General features: G+C 38.5%; 1 protein-coding gene across 10 annotated transcripts in view; it reads left to right on the top strand.

The window, feature by feature from the left end:
• TRPM3 (transient receptor potential cation channel subfamily M member 3) overlaps positions 1–19,093 on the top strand; it is a 625,242-nt gene that overhangs the window by 358,799 nt on the left and 247,350 nt on the right. For all 10 annotated transcript variants that reach the window (XM_049895512.1, XM_049895509.1, XM_049895508.1 and 7 more), the window contains one exon: positions 13,731–13,905. In XM_049895512.1, the coding sequence (XP_049751469.1) occupies positions 13,731–13,905 (175 nt within the window). The remainder of the gene's footprint in view (positions 1–13,730; positions 13,906–19,093) is intronic.

Genomic DNA, 19,093 nt, shown 5'->3' with positions numbered 1-19,093 from the left:
AGCTGTTTCACACAAACATGACAGTAGAATAATGAGGTCAACCTCGCCCACCCCCCCACCCGTGATTAAAAACCCAGAGTGCTGCCCGTGACATGCCTATGGGCCGCCTCCCCATTCCTCCTGCTCATGCATCCGATGTGATTAACCGATCGAGTGGGAAGGAGGCATTTATTTATAAGAGAGAAAAGTAGAAGTCCTTTCTTTCCAGCACTATGTAGGGATCTGTTAGCCAACATGAGAAAAACTTTAAATTGATATTTTCCCCTTTCAGGATTTACGCAGGTGTTGCAGTATAGTTGTTGCTGTCTTCCTTCGCTGCACAATCCAATCCTTCCCAGGAGCTGCATCCCCCTGCGTATCTAGAGGAAGAAATATCTCCAATAGCAAACAGCTGTGGTTTACATGTAGCAAGACACCTAATCTCAGAAAATAGGGAAGGGAAAAAGTCAGTGTTGGGCTTTTTAAGAAAGGAAAAGAAGCAACAAAGGAACAGAGAACAAACCCAGACCCCTCTCTAAATATTTGAGATGTTATTGTTGTTAGTTGCCATCGAGTCAGCACTCAACTTATGGCAATTCCGTGCACAACAGAATCATACCATTGTGATCCGTAGGTTGTCACTGCCTGATTTTCGAAAGTAGATCCCCCAGACCTTTCTTTCTAGCCCATCTTAGTCTGGAAGCTCTGCTGAAACCTGTTCAGCATCATAGCAACACACGGCCACCACTGACAGACAGGTGGTACCTACACTGGAGGTGTGTTGGCTGGGAATTGAACCCAGGATTCCCACATGGAAGGTGAGAATTCTATCACTGAACCACCACTGCTCCCAATATAAGTGTTTATTTTTTTTAAGCTACCAGAAATGAGTTTGAGTTGCTAAGACGTGAGATGGGTAGAGTGACTATACCTACTGATTTATCCAGGACTAAATAGTTATCCCAGAGTACTTATTAATGGTGCCCCCTTCAATTGCAAAAATGTCCTGGTTGTATGATAAATTATATGACCATCATAAAGAGAGACGACTAGGTCACATGCAAAGAGTGAAGTCTCTGGAGTTCCTAATAGGTCTCTGCTTAAAATCCACCTGTGCTAATTACTGGTCATGTGAATTTTGCAATTTCATTCTCTATACCTCAGTTTCCTTAACTATAAAATGGAGATAAAACTATCCCTTCTATAGGGTTGTTGAGCAGATTAATCCATATGCAACCCACCAGGACTAGTGCCCGACAGTAGCACTCAGCAACTGCTACTTCCACTTAAGAGGAACAAGCCCAATGGACTTAACTACGTTATTCACCACAGTTCAGAAGTTGATGAGTTAAGAGCCATGTTGTGGTTCCATCTGTAACTCGGTTTTTTGTTTAACATGCTGCAGTTGTCATTTTCAAGACTTACAAGGACACAGAGAAAACTATGTCTTTCAGAGAAAGCCATATTTGCACTTAAAAAACAAGTTCACATTGACAAACTTGAACCAGAGTCTCCAGTTTGTTAGACACTATTATAAAGTGAATTTTAGAAGTAGAAATGAGTTTGTAGTGTTGGAATTTGAAGGAACCCCAATAAGTTATAACTACCCTGCTCCTGACTGTACAAGATTTATATCGACCGAGAGTTGGACACCAGAGTCCAGCAGATGGAGATAAAATATAATTTTTATTTATGATGAAGTTGTTGGAGATAATGACAGTGTGAAGGACAAATAGGTTTGCCTGCTCACCCCAGTCCCCAGACAGCCCACTAGAGGATTAATTTAGATCTGCAAGCAGGCACCTTGCCAAGATCACCGAGAGGCACTAATCCATGGAAGAAAAAGAAGAAGAATCTAAATCCCCTGTACTGAAGGACTTTTAATAGATTAGCTCCATCCAATCAAAAAGCAGTGATCTCTACCAACCAAGCTACTCAATTCTGTATGTGGAACAGAGGGAGAGAGGACACGAGGCTGGATGCCTCACACAAATAGAGCTCCCTCCATGAAACCAGAGGAAAGAAGTGCCCCCTCACAACATTGTTACCCATATTCTCATTGAAGATTTAGTCACAGTAAAAATTTGATCAGATTGGACTTGATACTTTATCTTCTAGAAAAGATGCCTAATCAAATAAAAACAATTTATCCTTTTCCCAACTGTGATTAAGAAATTGGATTAAATACCAATATTAGATACAAAATAATCACTACCCTCCCCTCGTCTCATATGTGATAATGGCAGTCAGATATTTTAATAACCTTGGTGATGAAGGAAGGTCACCCCTAGCCTATAGCACCTTAGCAGCTAACCCATATCAATTAGCTCAGCAGGAACAGAATTAGGTTTCCATTTCAGTCATAGACCTCTCTATTCACTTCACCTGGAGGAAGCAATTGCTTTCATGGGCAGCCTTTCAGCAAGGGGAGGAATGTAAACCTCTGTTTACACCTTTCTCCCCAGTGTCCTGGACACTTTGTGGTTCCAGCTGGGTCCAATTCTGAGAAATTGCAAGGCTTCAATTTAAAACTGCACAAGAACTGAACTGAAATTGGCTATTTGAGTCTGAAAGAATAGGGGCTCTTCCAGACTTAATCCAGATGGGTGGATGAATTGTGTACCCGCATCCAGGTCACATGCCACTCAGCATGTTCTTCTCTGGGTCTGTGACCACTGACAAGGCCCAGTAGTTTGGGCCTGTGAAAGGACACCATGGGGCCACTAACATGGCTGCCATGTCCACTTTCAGGAGGCTACAGTAGCATTGTTAAGATATAACAGCCAGTCCCTTTGTGCCCACCAATGTATGCCTGTTCCTTAACCTGTGCTAGACCCTAAGTATAGATCCTTGACACTGTACATTTTATTTTTGGTTTTATTTCACAAGCATTTATTTGAACTACCTTCTGAGCATGAGGCACTATGGGAACCAGAATGTTGACTAAAAGGAACTCAGAAACTTAGCGTTAGTGGAGGAAACTTTAATTAAACCAAGGAAGAATAAAATAACTGCCAAACTATGTGAAAAATGAACAGTAGAACTGCAAAAAAAAAAAAAAGGAATGAATAATTCTCCCTGAAAGAGTTGGGAAGGGCCCTGGGAGATTGGTAACGTTTGAACTGGGCCTCGAAGATTGAGTTGGGGTCTTTGAGGGTCTACACTAAATAGTAGCCATCTTCCTCATCCAAGCTGTGAAAATTAAATAAAAGTATTTCTTGATGGAATCCAAAATATCATTTGTATTACTTTGTAAGGGGCATGCAAGTTGGCAGATAGGGTTTTAAATCTGTTGGCCGTAATGCCAGCATCAGTTGCCATCAAGTCAGCTCCAACTCATGATGACCCCATATGTGAGTAGAACTGCTCCATGGGGTTTTCAATGGCTAGTTTTTCTGAAGTAGATCCCAGGCCTTTCTTCCAAGGTGCTTCTGGATGGACTCAAACTTCTAACTTTTTGATTTAGCAGCAGAGCACATTAACCATTTATACCACCCAGACTCTCAAAATTAGATACACTCCCAGAGTAAGACTCCGCCTTTGTGCCCCACCACACCCCTTCAGAAGCAGGGCCCCTGAAGGAGCTGGGAAGACCTCAGACACACACAGGCAGACAGAAGGCAAGAGGAAAAAGAGCAAATTTACCAAGGGATGACATGGGTAAAGAGGCAGAGAATGTCCAAGGATATACTTATAAAAATTCCTCTTCACAAAGCCAGGATGGAAAAAGATACTCTCCCCTGAAAATTAGGAATAGCTAAAGGAAAACTGAAAAAATAATCCTAGACAGAGGGTCATGAAAATAGTCTGGTGAGATCAACAAGCAGAGTGAACAGAAAACTCTAGAAAGAAATGAAGCTGCAGATAAAGCTTGGGTCAGGAACGTGGGGAGCCTAGTATGTCATGCTAAAGGGTTTGGGCATTTTGTATAAGCAATGGGAACCCACTAACAATTTTTACAAAGACTGTATTTATGAGTGATAATTAGCTGTTACAGAAAGATTGTTATGGAGGCAAGCAAAGCAGTCAGGAAGCAATTTCCATAGTCTCACAGGAAAACTGATGAGCCCAGAAACTAGGCATTTAGCACAACTCTGATTTCATGAGATCTGAGTACCCTGGGTCTCAGACCAGTTGACTGAAGGAAAATTGCTTTTGTCATAAAACATTTAAATTTCTGTGGAAGTAATTACATTGTCATTTAACCTACGAAAGATCAGGATATGCTTGATGGTAATTCAGTATTCTGCCTTCCTTTTGGACCCCAAATTTTAGTGAGCACTTACTAAATGTAGAGTAGGTATGATATACTGGGAATATCAAAATAAACCTACCTAACAGAGAGAATGGAGCCCTGGTAGCACAGTGGTTAAGTGACCAGAAGGTCAGCAGTTGGAATCCACCAGCTGCTCCTTGGAAACCCTATGGGTCAGTTCTACTCTGTTCTATAGGGTCGTTATGAGTCAGAATCGACTCAACAGCAACGGGTTTGGTGTTTTTTGGTTTTAATAGAGAAAATAGATGCCTAAACATGTAATTGATAAGGTAAAACTTTTCAAAAGAAGTATGTAAGGTACTCTGATAATTTCTTTATAAACAAACTTTTTTAAATACTATTGGTTTGGGGGTTTACTTGTTAAATAAATACTATCAAAATACACAAATGAGAATTGCTAATCTGCCCAGTGGCAGTAGGTGGGGAAGGGGAAGGAGAACTGTCTTTGGTCCTGGGAACTGAAGGATGAGTAAAAGTTCATCACAGAGAAACGGTCCAGAAGAGCATTTCTTAAAGACAGAACAGAACTTTTCCATATTTGGAGCAGAGAGCAGTAATTGTAGTCTTCATTAACAGATGCAAAGAGTTGTTGTTGTTGTTGTTTCTGAATAATTTGGAAGGGCAAAGTAATAACGTACCATCAGCAAAATCTCCATCTCTCCTACCACCCACCTTCCCTGTCCAGCTCTGCCCCGTACCGTGGCCTATGTTTCTCAGTGTTGTTTCAATCTACAATTTCCCTGGCTTTTCGGCTGCTTACTAGTTCTACCAAAGAAGCCATATGGGCTGTGGGCAAAGTATTATAAAGTAAAATGAGTTAGAACACTCTGAGGACTTTACATTTGAGAAGGCAAGGTCTGCCTTTTGATGTGGGCTTTGAACAGAGCAGAGACTGAGAAGACTATAGCTTTGTTTGGGAGTGTTTTCTTGTGGGCTTAGATCAATTACATTAAAACATTCAGTCTGCAAACAATGGCCCCAAAGAAAATAATGCTGGCTCTTTTCTTTTGTGAAAGTAATACTTGCCTTACAGCCCATGGGATTGGCCCTTCACATTCTATTGAAATGGTTCCCGGGAATGCTGCTTGGATGTCCTTGTAATATATTGACATTAATAGCAGAATATTTCAATCAAAGCAGTCCTAGCCATAAGGGAATAACTGTTTTCCATTGATTATGTCAAAAGCTGAGTTTATAAGCATGTAATTCACTTGCAGTCTGTTGATGGGCTTTGTGATTTGGCATTTACATCTCTGTCCAACCCACACAACTCAAAGGACTCATGTTAACCAGCTGATTAAAACGCTCAGGAGAGGCCCCTGGTAGAAGGCATCTGGGGAGTGATACATAAGGTCAGCCACCCAAAACCAGTTTTCAAGAAAATTGAAAAGCAGAAAGTTTTTGCCTTTTGGATACCAGATAAAGGAATCTGGGTTTCTTAGCATATTTTTGATGTGTGTGAAGAATATTCAAACTTTGGGGAAAGCATCTTTCAAATTGCTTTGTTATCAGAACATTTTTGGTTTAAAAGTACAGGATGCATTCAGTTTTCTTCACAGTCATGAATCATTTGTATGTTTAAAGTACAAACGTTTTTAGGCTTAATAGATATAAATGAGCATGTTTACATGTGTGTTGCTTTAACCGTACAGTTCTTAAGTGCCAGACTCTAAGTGCTTTATAAATAATATTTATTACTCAAAACAACACTATGAATTATGTACCTAATCTGGGTGTTAGATACTGTGTAGAATATCAAGGTATAAATATATATCAAGATCTATTTCTGCCCTCTTTTTTTTTTTTTTTTTTTTAGGATGTAGATGGTTCCAGCTAATATCTTATTAGAATGGTGAAGTCTACCCATGCTGTCAGGGTTTGCAGTAGCAGGAGGTGAACTAACCTGCAATAATACAGGATGAGAGCCAATAGGGGCCCTATCCCAGGGGAAGTGGGAATCACCAGGAAGCCAGCAGACAAATGGAGACAGAAGCAGTCATGGAACTGAGAATCAAAGACTGAAAACAAAGGCATGACCAATTTAGCTCAAGTTCTAGAATGGCAGCCAAAAGTCCAAGGAAAAGCCTCGTCTGACAGCATGAGACAGACCAAGGCTTATAGAGCGTAGGATAGAGATGGTAGTGGGGCTGGGAAGTGTCTTTCCAGGCAAGTGTCTTTCCAGGAAAGTCTGCTGAAATCAAGGGCAAGCCTAAGTCTTGGAATCCACATTGCCAGGAAGGGAGCATACAGATATCCCTGGGTGGTATTAACACAGTTATGTACTTAGATGCTAGACTAAAGGTTAGAGGTTCAAGTCTACCCAGAGGTGCCTCAGAAGAAAAGCCTGGCAATCTACTTTCTCTTATTGCTAGACAGAAAAGCAAAGCACAAAGACAGTCCCCAAAATGAAAGCCAGGTGGTAGGGCCTCATACTGGATTCTTATGAAAAATACCTGGAGAATTGACAATATGCAAAATAAATTAGTTCAACAATATTGAAAATAAATAGGGGAAAAAAGTTTCACTATATTAATTTTTTTTTAATTCAATACATTTTATATTTTCAGTCCCCAGGATAAGAAATCCTCACACAAGTTTTCAGTTATTATCACTGTCTGTGGGAGGCCTTCCCATTAATCCAAAGACTATATGTCCATGTCTTGACAACTCCATACCTCCAGCCAAAATTGTTGAGGTTTTAGATGCTGAGATAAAATATAGATGTATATTTATTCTGGAATATTGGTATTAGCTTTAAATATAGAAAGATTGTCCATGGAGAGGGGTCTATTGAGTTAAATATAAGTAAAGGAGTTGCTGTAATGCTTGGTGAGTGCAGGAAAAGACATTTAGGAATGTGAAAAGACAAATTCAAATTCTTTTCACCCCTTCCTAGTCCTAAAGTAGGCTGGAAACATATGCTTTGGGAAGTCTACCCATAAAGAAAGGCCCCGGTTATCTTTCAAATAATTTAAACCCTAAGTGCTAGATAACCAGAAGTGCCTAGTAGTGAATCACCTTGTTGCATGTGGTTTTATTTTGACTGTTTCCTAAGCATCAATTTAGGTACAGAATTATAGTGACAAAATTGTAGCAACAATGGCACACAGGACTCGCTTGCATTTGGGTTTGGCATTCATCAATTGGGTACACCAACAGGATTCACTAAAAGATATTTGGGCTTCTTACCCATTTCGAAGTAATGTCTGGCACGTTATAGTTCTATTGCCTTGAATAGGCAGTGTATCCTACCTCCAAAGTGTAAAGGCAGTATGCAAAACATCTGCTTCTCTTGAAGACTGAAGATATGCTACTTAAAATTAGATGTGTTTTTCCTTATGTCACCCCTAGGTATTTTTTTGGACTCACTCTGTGCCTTAGCAGCTCAAAGATTTCCAATTACATCTTTTAAAAAAAATAATAAATCAGTGTGTTAACATGTTCTCTTTCTAAACAATAGTATTTCTATAGTTGTATCTGAATATTCATGTATTCAAAACTGGGAGTCTTCCTAGTTATAAGAAGCAATTTAACCTTAGTAAGTAGGGCCAGTTCTGAAGGTTGTCATATAGGCACAACCGATTATCTGCTTTATATAGGTTTCACAAATCCATCCCATACTTTCCAGACCACAAAAGAGATGTGCAAAATAGTTAAGGGCATCAAGAATCTAACTGAAACTATATGTGGAAAGCAGTGGTATTGTGTAATCTTCAGCCCTTATCTCTTAAATAAGCAGTAAGCTGGTAACCATTAAAACTAGGCAAATAGCTTGACTGCTTCTCTTTCAATTGCTACAGTAATTGCTGATGTCCCCAAGTCTTTTATTTTATGTATACTGTAGTTATAATTATGCAACTTTAAAATTGTGTAACAAAAAATACACTGATAATGTCTCACTACATGAATAATTTCAAATCACATGAATTTTCTACAAAGACTTTTAAATCATCAAGAATCACATAATTCCAGGGCTGCCCGGGCCAGTAAAATGACTGTGTTCATGTTACTGCTATGTGACTTTAGCTGGTAAGCAGAAATATCCACCCTCTTCTGACAGACTCAGTCTTAAATTGTCCAAGATCTTCAGGCAGACATCAAGCAAGTAAAGTGTGAAACCCATTTCTAAGTGGACTGTAATATGATAATCACGTGATCTGGGGCCCAAGGTCCTTAAAACTTAGCTAAAAATTGATCTGTGCTCCATCTCCATGTAAATACGGACCGTTTTCCAACAGCAAGTAAATTATTCCTTATACTCATAAGCATTTTAGATTATATATGGTGAGGACATAAAACTAAATTTAGTTTGATCAAAAATTCCGTTATTCAGGCATTTCCCTAAAATGCACCAAATGTGTTTATGAGTGCCTGAACTGATTATAGATTATGGCATCATTTCAGAAGAGACATGATTTCTGCATTTAAAAAAAAAGGTAGTTTGGAATTTTAAGACATTTTTCTCTTCTTGCCACCTCCCCCAACCCAGTCTTTGTTTAAGCCGTTTTCTACGCTTTTCACTTTATTGGTAACCCAGGTTGAATTGCAAAGCAGTAGGAACAAAATGTGACAAATGTCCAAGAGGTTATCTTATGCAGTGAACAATTAATTGGGGCTCCGTATGTCCTATAGGGTCGCTATGAGTCGAAACCGACTCGAGGGCACTGTGTTTTTTAATGTAATTTGAAAGCCCTGGCTCTATCTGGAATCCTTTAGAAAGCATCTGCTAAATACATTACCCAAGCTCAAATTTTTTTTTTTTATAATGTTTATTTGTCTTGGAAGAAGTAGCCAGGATGCTCCTTAGAAGTGAGGATGGTGAGACTTAAATCTCACATACTTTGGACATGTTATCAGGAGAGGCCAGTCCCTGGAGAAAGACATAATGCTTGGTAAAGTAACCAACCAACCAACCTGTTGCTGTCGAGTCAATTCCAATTTATAGCAATGCTACAAGACAGAGTAGAACTGCCCCATAGGGTTCCCAAGGGGCCAGTGAAAAAGAGGAAGATCCTTAACTAGATGGACTGACACAGTGGCTGCAACAGTGGGCTCAAGCATAACAATGGTTGTGAGAATGGCGCAGGGCCGGCAGTGTTTTGTTCCGTTGTACGTAGGGTCACTATGAGTCGGAACCGACTGGATGGCACCTGACAACAACATAATGCTTCCAGTTCTGCAATTGCAAAACCTAGAGTTTAGCAAGTATCCTGCCTCTTCCTGCTTAAAGCAACTCTACATTGCTCTAAAATTAAATCCTAATGGAAGTCTCTGAAAACTACTGCAAGTCCCTGGTTATGGTAAAAAATTAAAAAATTATTTTTTAATTTTTTACCTTTTCCCCCAAGCCAAAAAGATAACTGTTCACAAAGTCCCTGAAGGATCTAGATAAAATGAATTTTTCTTTCTTGAATAATAGAGGTTACATATTTCTAAACGTAATGTCTAAACAACTTCTTTTGTGAATGGCCGATAGGTTTAACTGAGCAGTGCACAAATTTGGGATATTCTCCAAAGGTCTTTTTTTTTTTTTTTTTTTAATGAAAATGTCACTGGGCCTTGAGAATCTAGCTGTGTATGCAGTGGATTCCCAAAATATTTCCTTTATATCATTAATAAAACCATATTGTTCTTTGGTTTCTCATAAAGCCTTTTTTTTTTTGGCCTTAAAAGTCCTATACTACAGGATGTGATTTGTGACTTTCTCTAGAGAATGTTTTAATATCCTATCTCTAAAATGGAAACCTAGTTGCGTAGTGGTTAAGTGCTATGGCTGCTAACCAACAGGTCAGCAGTTTGAATCCGCCAGGTGCTCCTCGGAAACTCTGTGGGGCAGTTCTACTCTGTCCTATAGGGTTGCTATGAGTTGAAACCGACTCGACAGCACTGGGTTTGGTTTTTGGTTTTGAATCTCTAAAACGTAATTTAGAAAAAAAAAAAACCATGGAAGGGAGTGAGGGAGAGAAAATAGAGATCCTGTAGACAGTGCTTCATACTGAAAAGTTTAGCCATCAGTATACCTGGAAAGTAATAACATGACATAATTCTCCTGGACACAGAGCTTTGTTTGGAATCCCACCCTGGTAACTTGTCTGCTAGGCCTCAGTGAGCTTCAGAAAATAACATAAACTGCCTCTCTTTGAAAGGAACCCTGGTGGTGCAATGATTAAGTGCTTGGCTGCCAATTAAAAGGTTGGTAGCTTAGGAGTACATAGCAAGGTGTATATAAATTTTTATATAAGAGACTGACTTGATTTGTAAACTTTCACTTAAAGCACAATAAAAATTTAAAAAAGGAAAAAAAAAGTTGGTCGTTTAAACCCACCCAACCACTCTGAGGAAGACAGACCTGGCAATCTGCTCTCTTCAAGATGACAGCCTAGAAAACCCTATGGGGCAGTTCTACTCTTTCACAGAGTTGGAATCAACCCTGTGGCCCCTAATAACAACAACGCTCTTTGCAAATATGCCAGTGTGCTTAATTGAGAGTGGGTTTTTTGGGGAACAAAGTGTTCAGGAATCCATGAGCCCCTTGAAATTTCATAGAAACATTTTTGGGAATATCCATAGGTACCTTTATTTTTCTGGAAAGAAGATCCCTAGACTTCATAAGATTCACAAAAGTATCCTAACATCCTAGTCTCAAAAAAAAAAAAAAGCCAAGAACCACTACTTTAGGTCCTTACTAATCATTTGATATGATTTTATTTTTTCATAGACAAAGGCAGTGTGTGTGTGTGTAAGTTTAATTAATACAAAGTATAACTCCTATAACTAAGAAACTCAAAAATGCTTTTCTTTTAGTCTATAATGGCTTTTATTGTTTTATTTCATGTATTATCACTGAAGGAAGTGAGAGAGAATTTGAAGTCATATATATATATGTATATATTATTTATGAAAAAGTAGATGATACTTTATCCATTTCATATAAAATTTAGCACTGGACTTGTCTGAATGTATACACATGTGGGTACATACTCATTATATATATACTCATATTAAATATAAACATATATATTCAGCTCAAGGTTAAATATAGTTGTTTTGATCATTTTAACTGATACATATTTTATGTAAGTATTTAGCTCTCAGTTAATATAGTTGTTTTTGTAACCTTACTTGAGAATCAGTGTCATTCCAGGTATAGGAAATCTGATCATTCAGAAAATGCTTCTATATTTCTAGAGGTCATTACAGTTTGATATGTTGAGAAATATATTTGCAGGAAATAAACAGCCAGTTTCTTACTCTCAAACAAAACAGCTTATGGAGATGAATCCTTTGTACCTATGTACCCTCTCAAGGGGAGGGGAGATTTCTCAGCCATCTTGCCTGTTGTCCTGTAGACCAGAGGTCACCAGACATTCTAGAAGGTCCTATTCTAGGACATCTCCCTCCATGAAAACACTGAGGGGATCACAGCTAGTGTGAGCTGGAGTTAAGATCCTACTCGCAGAATTAGTCAGTGCTCAAGAGTCAGAATTTGGCAAAGCCTTCTCTTGTAAGATCCTAGAATGAGTCTAAACATGTAATTCAGTATAAAACAAGGTATTATATATTGTCCCTGGATATAAAGTCAACAATATGGAAACATATGATAAAGCCAAGGGAAAAAAAAAAAAAGCAAATAGCATGGTACTTTGGAAAATGCTTCATGAAAATAACTTTAAACATTGGAAAAGAGACACTATTTTCCAAGGCCTATAAAAGTACAAATTAACAGAGGGTTGGGTGTTTTAGATGACTGCATTGCAAAACAGCAAATCCTTCTCCAAAGGAAGTGTGCTATATTCACATTTCAAGTTAGCCCTTAATCTTCAAAGTGCTTTTCAACAGGAACCTGCTTAATCCTTGTAATCAACAGCAATGGAGGAAGGTAGCTCTTTGACAGACAACCAGGCAGAGCTTTAAAGAGGCCTATTGTCTGAGTCACTAAGGGCTTCTGGATCAAAAGAGAGTGGCAAGACTTTTTCCACTTCCCCCTTCGTGGATTTGAAGGAGTGATTCTCAAAACCTCCCCATCCGCAGAAAACTCTGATGGCACCACGGATCACTTCTCTCTCCCAATTCCTTCTAGGGAACAGGAAGAAATCTTGGCATCTTGCCTTAATCAATATTGTTTTCTTAATCTAGATTCAAAATGGCACCCATTTTCATGTATCTAGCTATTTGCATCAGTCGCTCAAGATGAAAACCAAAGCATGCAAAACAGTGAGTTAAAATACATAAGACCCTAGAAGACTGAAGTACTTATACTTTAAAAGTGAAACAGGTCACATAAATCAAATGAAATCTCTTACAAATGGTGCAAGAAGCCAAACCACAAGCTATTATTCTCTCACTGGGAAAGAATTTCTTGATACAAGATAAAACCATAGCAAAATAGGGAGGAGGAGAAGGAGATTCCTAAGGGCTTTTTAGTTCATATTTACAGTATTTTGATTATTTCTTTTTTTAGTTAACTGCTTTGTACGCCCTACAAAACAGTCTCATTTTTATGGTACTGACTTAATTCCCTAACTATTCTGAGGAGCTGGGGTGAGAACATAGTGTGTGATGCTAAATCAAGCAGAAGGAAGTTATTCAGTAAACAACGATGACATATTCACTTGAAAATGGATTTAACTTCTTCCTCATCATGTCTCTCGTGGACATTGGTTTCTAATACTTCCCTTCAATGTGTTAGGTTGTACCATATGCAGGTGCTGAAATCTCAGTTTTTACCTGGAAGCAGCAGTTTCTTACGGTTCAACATAAATTGCTTAAATACTTTAGAAAACGTTGGTAAAAACTCTTCAGTTCAACTGAATTCAACAAATCTTTACTGAACACCATCACGTGCCTGGCACCTTGCTCAGTAGGGAAGGACTCAATAATGGCACACAGCAGATGCATGTCTCAGGGGTAATTTATTATGACTATTGTGCTAAGAATCAATGATGGAGCTGATCATCTCTGGTCAGAAATAAATAAACCAACAAGCCAGCTAACAGTTGACTCATAAGGATATTTTCAGGCATTTTCTTATCACTCTGATAATTTCAGGTAGATGGGAATTTTTAACTTCTCATTTTTCATGTAGGGAAACTGAAGCATTGGATTGCGAGAATTTGCTTAAGATTGCATTTAGCTTCCTATCTTTTGGCTCCCGGCCCAGTGCTCTATCTATTGACCAGTTCCTTCCTCTCCTCACCTAGGTCCTCTCCTATAAAGTATGGTTATCAGTCCCTCCACTGGCCCCACCGCCCTGGGAATGTTGGGGGAGGGCAACATCAAACAGACTCTAGTGGGGAAATCCTGCTAAAGGATTTTCTGTAAATTTTCCCTCAGTATTTTATCCCTTCATATGTTGTTGCCTCCCCTGTGCTCAGTAATTTTAGTTTGTGCTTTTTGTTTCTCTTTTTGTTTCTTTGGTTTGCTGGCTTTGTGTTCTTTTCTCTTTTTTTCCTTTTCTTTTCCTTTTTTAATACAGGAATCGGTCAAGGCGTTCCAGTGGTGGCGCTCATTGTGGAAGGAGGACCCAATGTGATCTCCATTGTTCTGGAGTACCTTCGAGACACCCCTCCCGTGCCTGTTGTTGTCTGTGATGGGAGCGGACGGGCATCCGACATCCTGGCATTTGGGCATAAGTATTCAGAAGAAGGCGGGTAGGTAATTTACGAGGACCCATGATAGACTTTTAGATTCAAAGTCTGAGTTCAAAGTTTGGACTACCTTAGCCGAGCTCTCACATTAAAACAGACTAACAACATGTTGTCAAAAAAACACTTGTCATGGAGGGTGGTGATGAAGAGCAGGGCCACATATTCTAAATACTCTACGAGGTGAGAGATTTCATAAAAGCTATACTGATACTGGAGCATACTGATAATAAAGAGGACAGGAGAAAAGAGGAGTTCATGGGACATGGTCTCCATTCTCTTCCTTTCTCCTTCTCTGTCATCTTCCTCCCAACCACAAGAAGCAGGAACTGGGCTTTAACACATGAAGCACAGCTAATGAGACTGGAATAGTGTATCTTAGTAAATTATAAAAGGCTGGAGTGGCTGTTCTGTCAGCTTCCTCTAGATTGACTTGGAAAGTAGACTTTTTGTAATGGTAACCACTCTCATTCTTTATAATCTCCTCTTGAACACTTTATGCACTTTCCTTGGTCTAAAAGCAGTTGCTGTCTGGTCAGCTCCTACTCATGGCAACCCCACGAGTGTCAGAGTAGAGTTATCAATGGCTGATTTTTCAGAAGTGGATCACCAAGGCCTTTCTTGGATGGGCTTGAACCTCCAACCTTTTGGTTAGTAACCAAGAGTGTTATCCATTTGCACTACCTGGGGACACACATGGGGTCACCATGAGTGGTAGTTGACTTAATGGCAACTGGTTCCTTGGTCTAGCAGTCCCCTAATGCTGCTTTCAATAGTCCAAGGTCCCCAACTCCAGGAGGGCTGCATTTTGCAGCCAGCCCTCTTCTCTAATCTAAATTACCATTAGGTGAACAGAGAAATTCAGGCATGTTTCCAGATTGTTCAAAACCAAAAAAAAAAAAAACACAGTGCCATCGAGTCAATTCCGACTCATAGCGTCCAGATTGTTAGATCCAAGTAATTCATCCCAAGGTGTGGTGGGTTTGAGGAGGAAAACTGGGAGGGCCATCAAAGCTTTAAAATAAGGAACTTCTTAACCCAATTAATTTTCTGAACAAAGAAACTAGTGGAAGAGCAGAACCCTGCAGGAGAAGGGGGCCTTGTATTTAAGACTTTTTGTAAATATACGAAAAGTTAACATGTTAATGTATACATATGTAAAATATATGAATATAACAAGTTAATATATTCATGTGTATTCATGCCTTTTATAAATATACAGTAAATGTCTACTGGGTGCCATGTGTCATGCTCAACATTGGACATGCAAAGAAGCCCAAGCCAAGCCCGTTGCTGTCGAGTAGATTCTGACTCATAGCAAAGAAGAATAACACACTACTTCCACCCTCACAAAGCTAGTAAGCTGACAAGCATGTAATTATGTAATAAAAATGACAGGTGAGCTCGCTTTTTCAGGACACTCTGTCTTCCACGTTCTCCCTTACCCCACCTGCCTTAAAATAAAGGGACTCAGCTGGAACTCCACATGACAACTCAACACCATCCTTTCGCTCTGCACCCCCTTCCCTGTCTTTGCAAGTGGCCCAGCACTCCAGGAAACTCATCAATACAGCACCCTTCCCTGGTTAGAATATGAACCCTAAATATGTGAAATGAGGAATAGTGAAAGGCATGAGGCTTAATGTTGCAAAATAATACCTGGCCAGTGGTTTCAGGCCCAGTTAAAGCTTTTGATACTCCCACAAAAAGCTAACTGCAAGCCCAAAGCTGGAATTTGCTTCCTTGTAAATTTAGCTCAGATTTTGTTAAATCACTGTTATCTTCTTTGTTACTTAGTATGGGTCTATTTTATAGCTGAGGAACTAAAAAAAAGAGAGCTTTGCCCAAATGTCTCCATATCTCCCATCAACCAGACTTCAAGATCCTCAAATGGGCTTTGTTTTTATGAAAATTTGAGCTTTAAGTGCAGAAATTACTTCTTTTAAAAAAAATAAAGAATTTATACAGTTTTTAGCTTTCACTTAATTCTTGCTTCCTAGTGTTTACGATTATTTTATTGTATTCATGCAACATAGGCAGAAGTTTGCATTCAGAATGCTTGTTTCCTTTTCAGAAAACTGATTTAAAAACAACAAAAAAACTGTTTACCTCAACACTGTAGGTATCCTAGGTTTATACATAATGAAAGCCCAGATTTAGTACCTATTGTTTGTCATTATCTTGGTTTGTGTACCTTGAAAATGTTCAAATCTTTGATAAATTGCCCTTTCTAGTTCTCTTTTAACATGGAAGAAAGGCTATCCATTTTACAGCTGGATTGGACCCTCGATTATTTAATCAAGGGACAGATACACAGACAAGCTAAGTGACTTACCCCAGGTCACACAGCCCACAGTCCCAGACCAGGGTTCTTTCTGGTGTATTATAAAAATTCATGAAATGTGTTTTGTGATATATGCTTCAGTGTTTCTCATAGTACTCCAGTGACAACCAAAAAAAAAAAAACCAAATCCGCTGCCTTCAAGTCAATTCTGACTCATAGCAACCCTATAGGACAGAGTAAAACTGCCCCACAGAGTTTCCAAGGAGCACCTGGTAGATTCGAAATGCCAACCTTTTGGTTACCAGCCACAGCGCTTAACCACTACACCACCAGGGTTTCCTTACCCTCCTTTTAAACAGGCAACAGCACTTAAGTTTCTGCTTTCTTTCTCTTTTTTTTTTTTTATAATTTCTGATTTTTTTTCTTATCCTGCGTATGCCGAAAAGATAAAATCAATGCATTCCTGACTGTAAACCATGTTCAAGCTGACCAGCCTTATGTCATGTGACTCTTTTTCCTTCTTCTACCCAGACTGCTATACTCCAACCCTAAAATTAAATGTCCAAAAAAATACCATGCCCTTTTAACTCTAATTGGTAGTTTTCGTTCTAGTTATTTCATGGTGAAAATGTGCAAAACATGATTTATACGGGATCTGTATAAACATTTAACCACGGCTGATTAGCAAAGAATATGAAGTCATACAACTAATGTAGAGATAAGGAATTAAGATACAATTTTATATCTTGGGCCCTTTTTGAAATTAAAACTTTAAAAACCTTAATAAACATTCAGAAATGGTTACTTAAAAAAAGAAGTCTAAAGCAGCTTTATATTTACCAATCTATATATACAAAATACAGCGTCATGCTAAAAGTGTACATTTGCTCCAGGAAAGCAACTATAAATTTGCCATGATAAAATCAAGTCAGAATGTTTCTCTGTGCCATTTGGATAACTGCCAGAATTAACCATGTTTATTTAGCTTGATAAGAAATTGTGTGGTGACACTAGTGCAGCCAATTTCAAGAATCATTTCCAAATAGCATGATTTTGCAACAGTGTGTTTTCTTTATGCTAAAAAAAGAATTGGCCCACGGAGACTTCATTCACCAGGAAGGATCTCTACTTGGATTTCCAACAAAGTCCAACATATTTTACTACAAATAAATATATGCGTAATTATACGTTCAAATTAAAAAAAATAAATAAACCCATGGCCATTGATTCTGACTCATAACAACCCTATATAAATATATGTGTGTGATTGTGCATATTAAATTGGATGTAGGATTCAGACACTCCCTGTTGATGGAACCTTTATGTCAGAGCTGAATCAGGATTTTGAAATCATTGATTTTTACTTTGTAGTAAGTTAGTAATTTAAATATGTGTTTATTTGATATGTTGTTAAATAATACAGGCCAGAGAACTAAAAATGTGTATATTCAGCTTTTCATTTTACAATCTTGAAGGACAGAATGAAATTTGCTCTTTTTTTTTTTTTAGCCATTGTGAACTTTATATATTTTGTCTTTGAACTTCCTGTTATTAACCACCTTTCAAGAATATAAATTTGAAAGAATAACTTTAGAAGCAAATCGTAATTGACAAAACTGATTTTTTTTTTTTGTAGCTGAGATTACTTGAGGTAGAAAAAAACAGACTGTATCACAATGCAAATGTGTTTGGAAAAACTAAGAGCTGATTGTAATTAAATTCTTATCTTTTATTCCCCATCTCTGCTTTGTGGCATATACTGCCTGAAGGAAGTGGTCCAAACCCATTTTTCCCCTTACAGTTGTACTGGTTTTCTATTTCCTTTCTGTCGTAGTTCAGAATGGGTCACAAATCACTTTTCCTAACTATATTGCAAATATTGTCAAACTTTATTTCCAAACTGTGAATGACTAAACACTAAAACCAAACTAAACCAAACCTGTTGCCGTCAATTCCGACTCATAGCGACCCTATAGGACAGAGCAGAGCTGCCCCATAGGGTTTCAAGAAACAGCTGGTGGATTCCAACTGCTGAGTTTTTGGTTAACAGCCATAGCTGCTAACCTGCTCCACCAGGGACTAAACACTACAAACAATAAATAGATTAATGCCACCCAAGTATAGTAGTATATATAACACTATGTAAAATATATAAGAATATGTATGTAGTAACTATTCTTTAGGCTTTAGTGACCAAAAGGTCAGCAGTTTGAATCCACCAGCTGCTCCTTGGAAACCCTATTGGGTAGTTCTACTCTGTCCTATAGGGTGGCTATGAGTCAGAATCAACTCAACAGTAATGGGTTTGATTGGTTTTTGGTTTAATGTACTGTATATGTCTTCTTTTTTTTTTTTTTTTGTCCTTTTTTATGTGGGTAACTTCTTTGGGTCAAACTAAGTTACCTAAGGTATTAAATTCTAGAGATACCATTATTTGCTGTGATGTTCTTTGAAGGAGCAAGGTGAACAGCACTGCCCATAGTCAGGAGCACCTGTCAGGATGTTGGGCCCTGAAGTTGACATTAGAGATTACTTTGCCTGGTAATTGTCAACCTAAGTCTCAGATTGCAGAGAAAATGTGAGCTTGCCCCTCATTTATTAGTCAGTGAGCAAGTACTTCACAAATGAAAAATGTCAGCGTGAAAAAGGCATGTTCTCAGATGCTGCCCCTCATTCATCTAAATTTTGTTACTGATACGTTTATTTTGAAGTCTTTGTCCCAAAAATAATCTGGATTTACAATTTTCAGACATCCTAGAGAGCAAGAAGCAGAACGTACTAGTAGCAGAAAGTCTTAAAGCTTTGCATAGTCTGTTCATAATTTTTGGGAAATGATCAGTGGGGCAAACTTCAAGAGACTGTTCACATTCTTATGTGCCAATGACATTTGTATCAGATGCTGTGAAAAAC

Source organism: Elephas maximus, chromosome 9 (genome assembly GCF_024166365.1).
Source record: "Elephas maximus indicus isolate mEleMax1 chromosome 9, mEleMax1 primary haplotype, whole genome shotgun sequence".
In the NCBI taxonomy this organism is placed as follows: domain Eukaryota; kingdom Metazoa; phylum Chordata; class Mammalia; order Proboscidea; family Elephantidae; genus Elephas; species Elephas maximus.
Note: the sequence above shows the minus strand (reverse complement) of the source record. Positions and strands in the feature narration are given on the sequence as shown.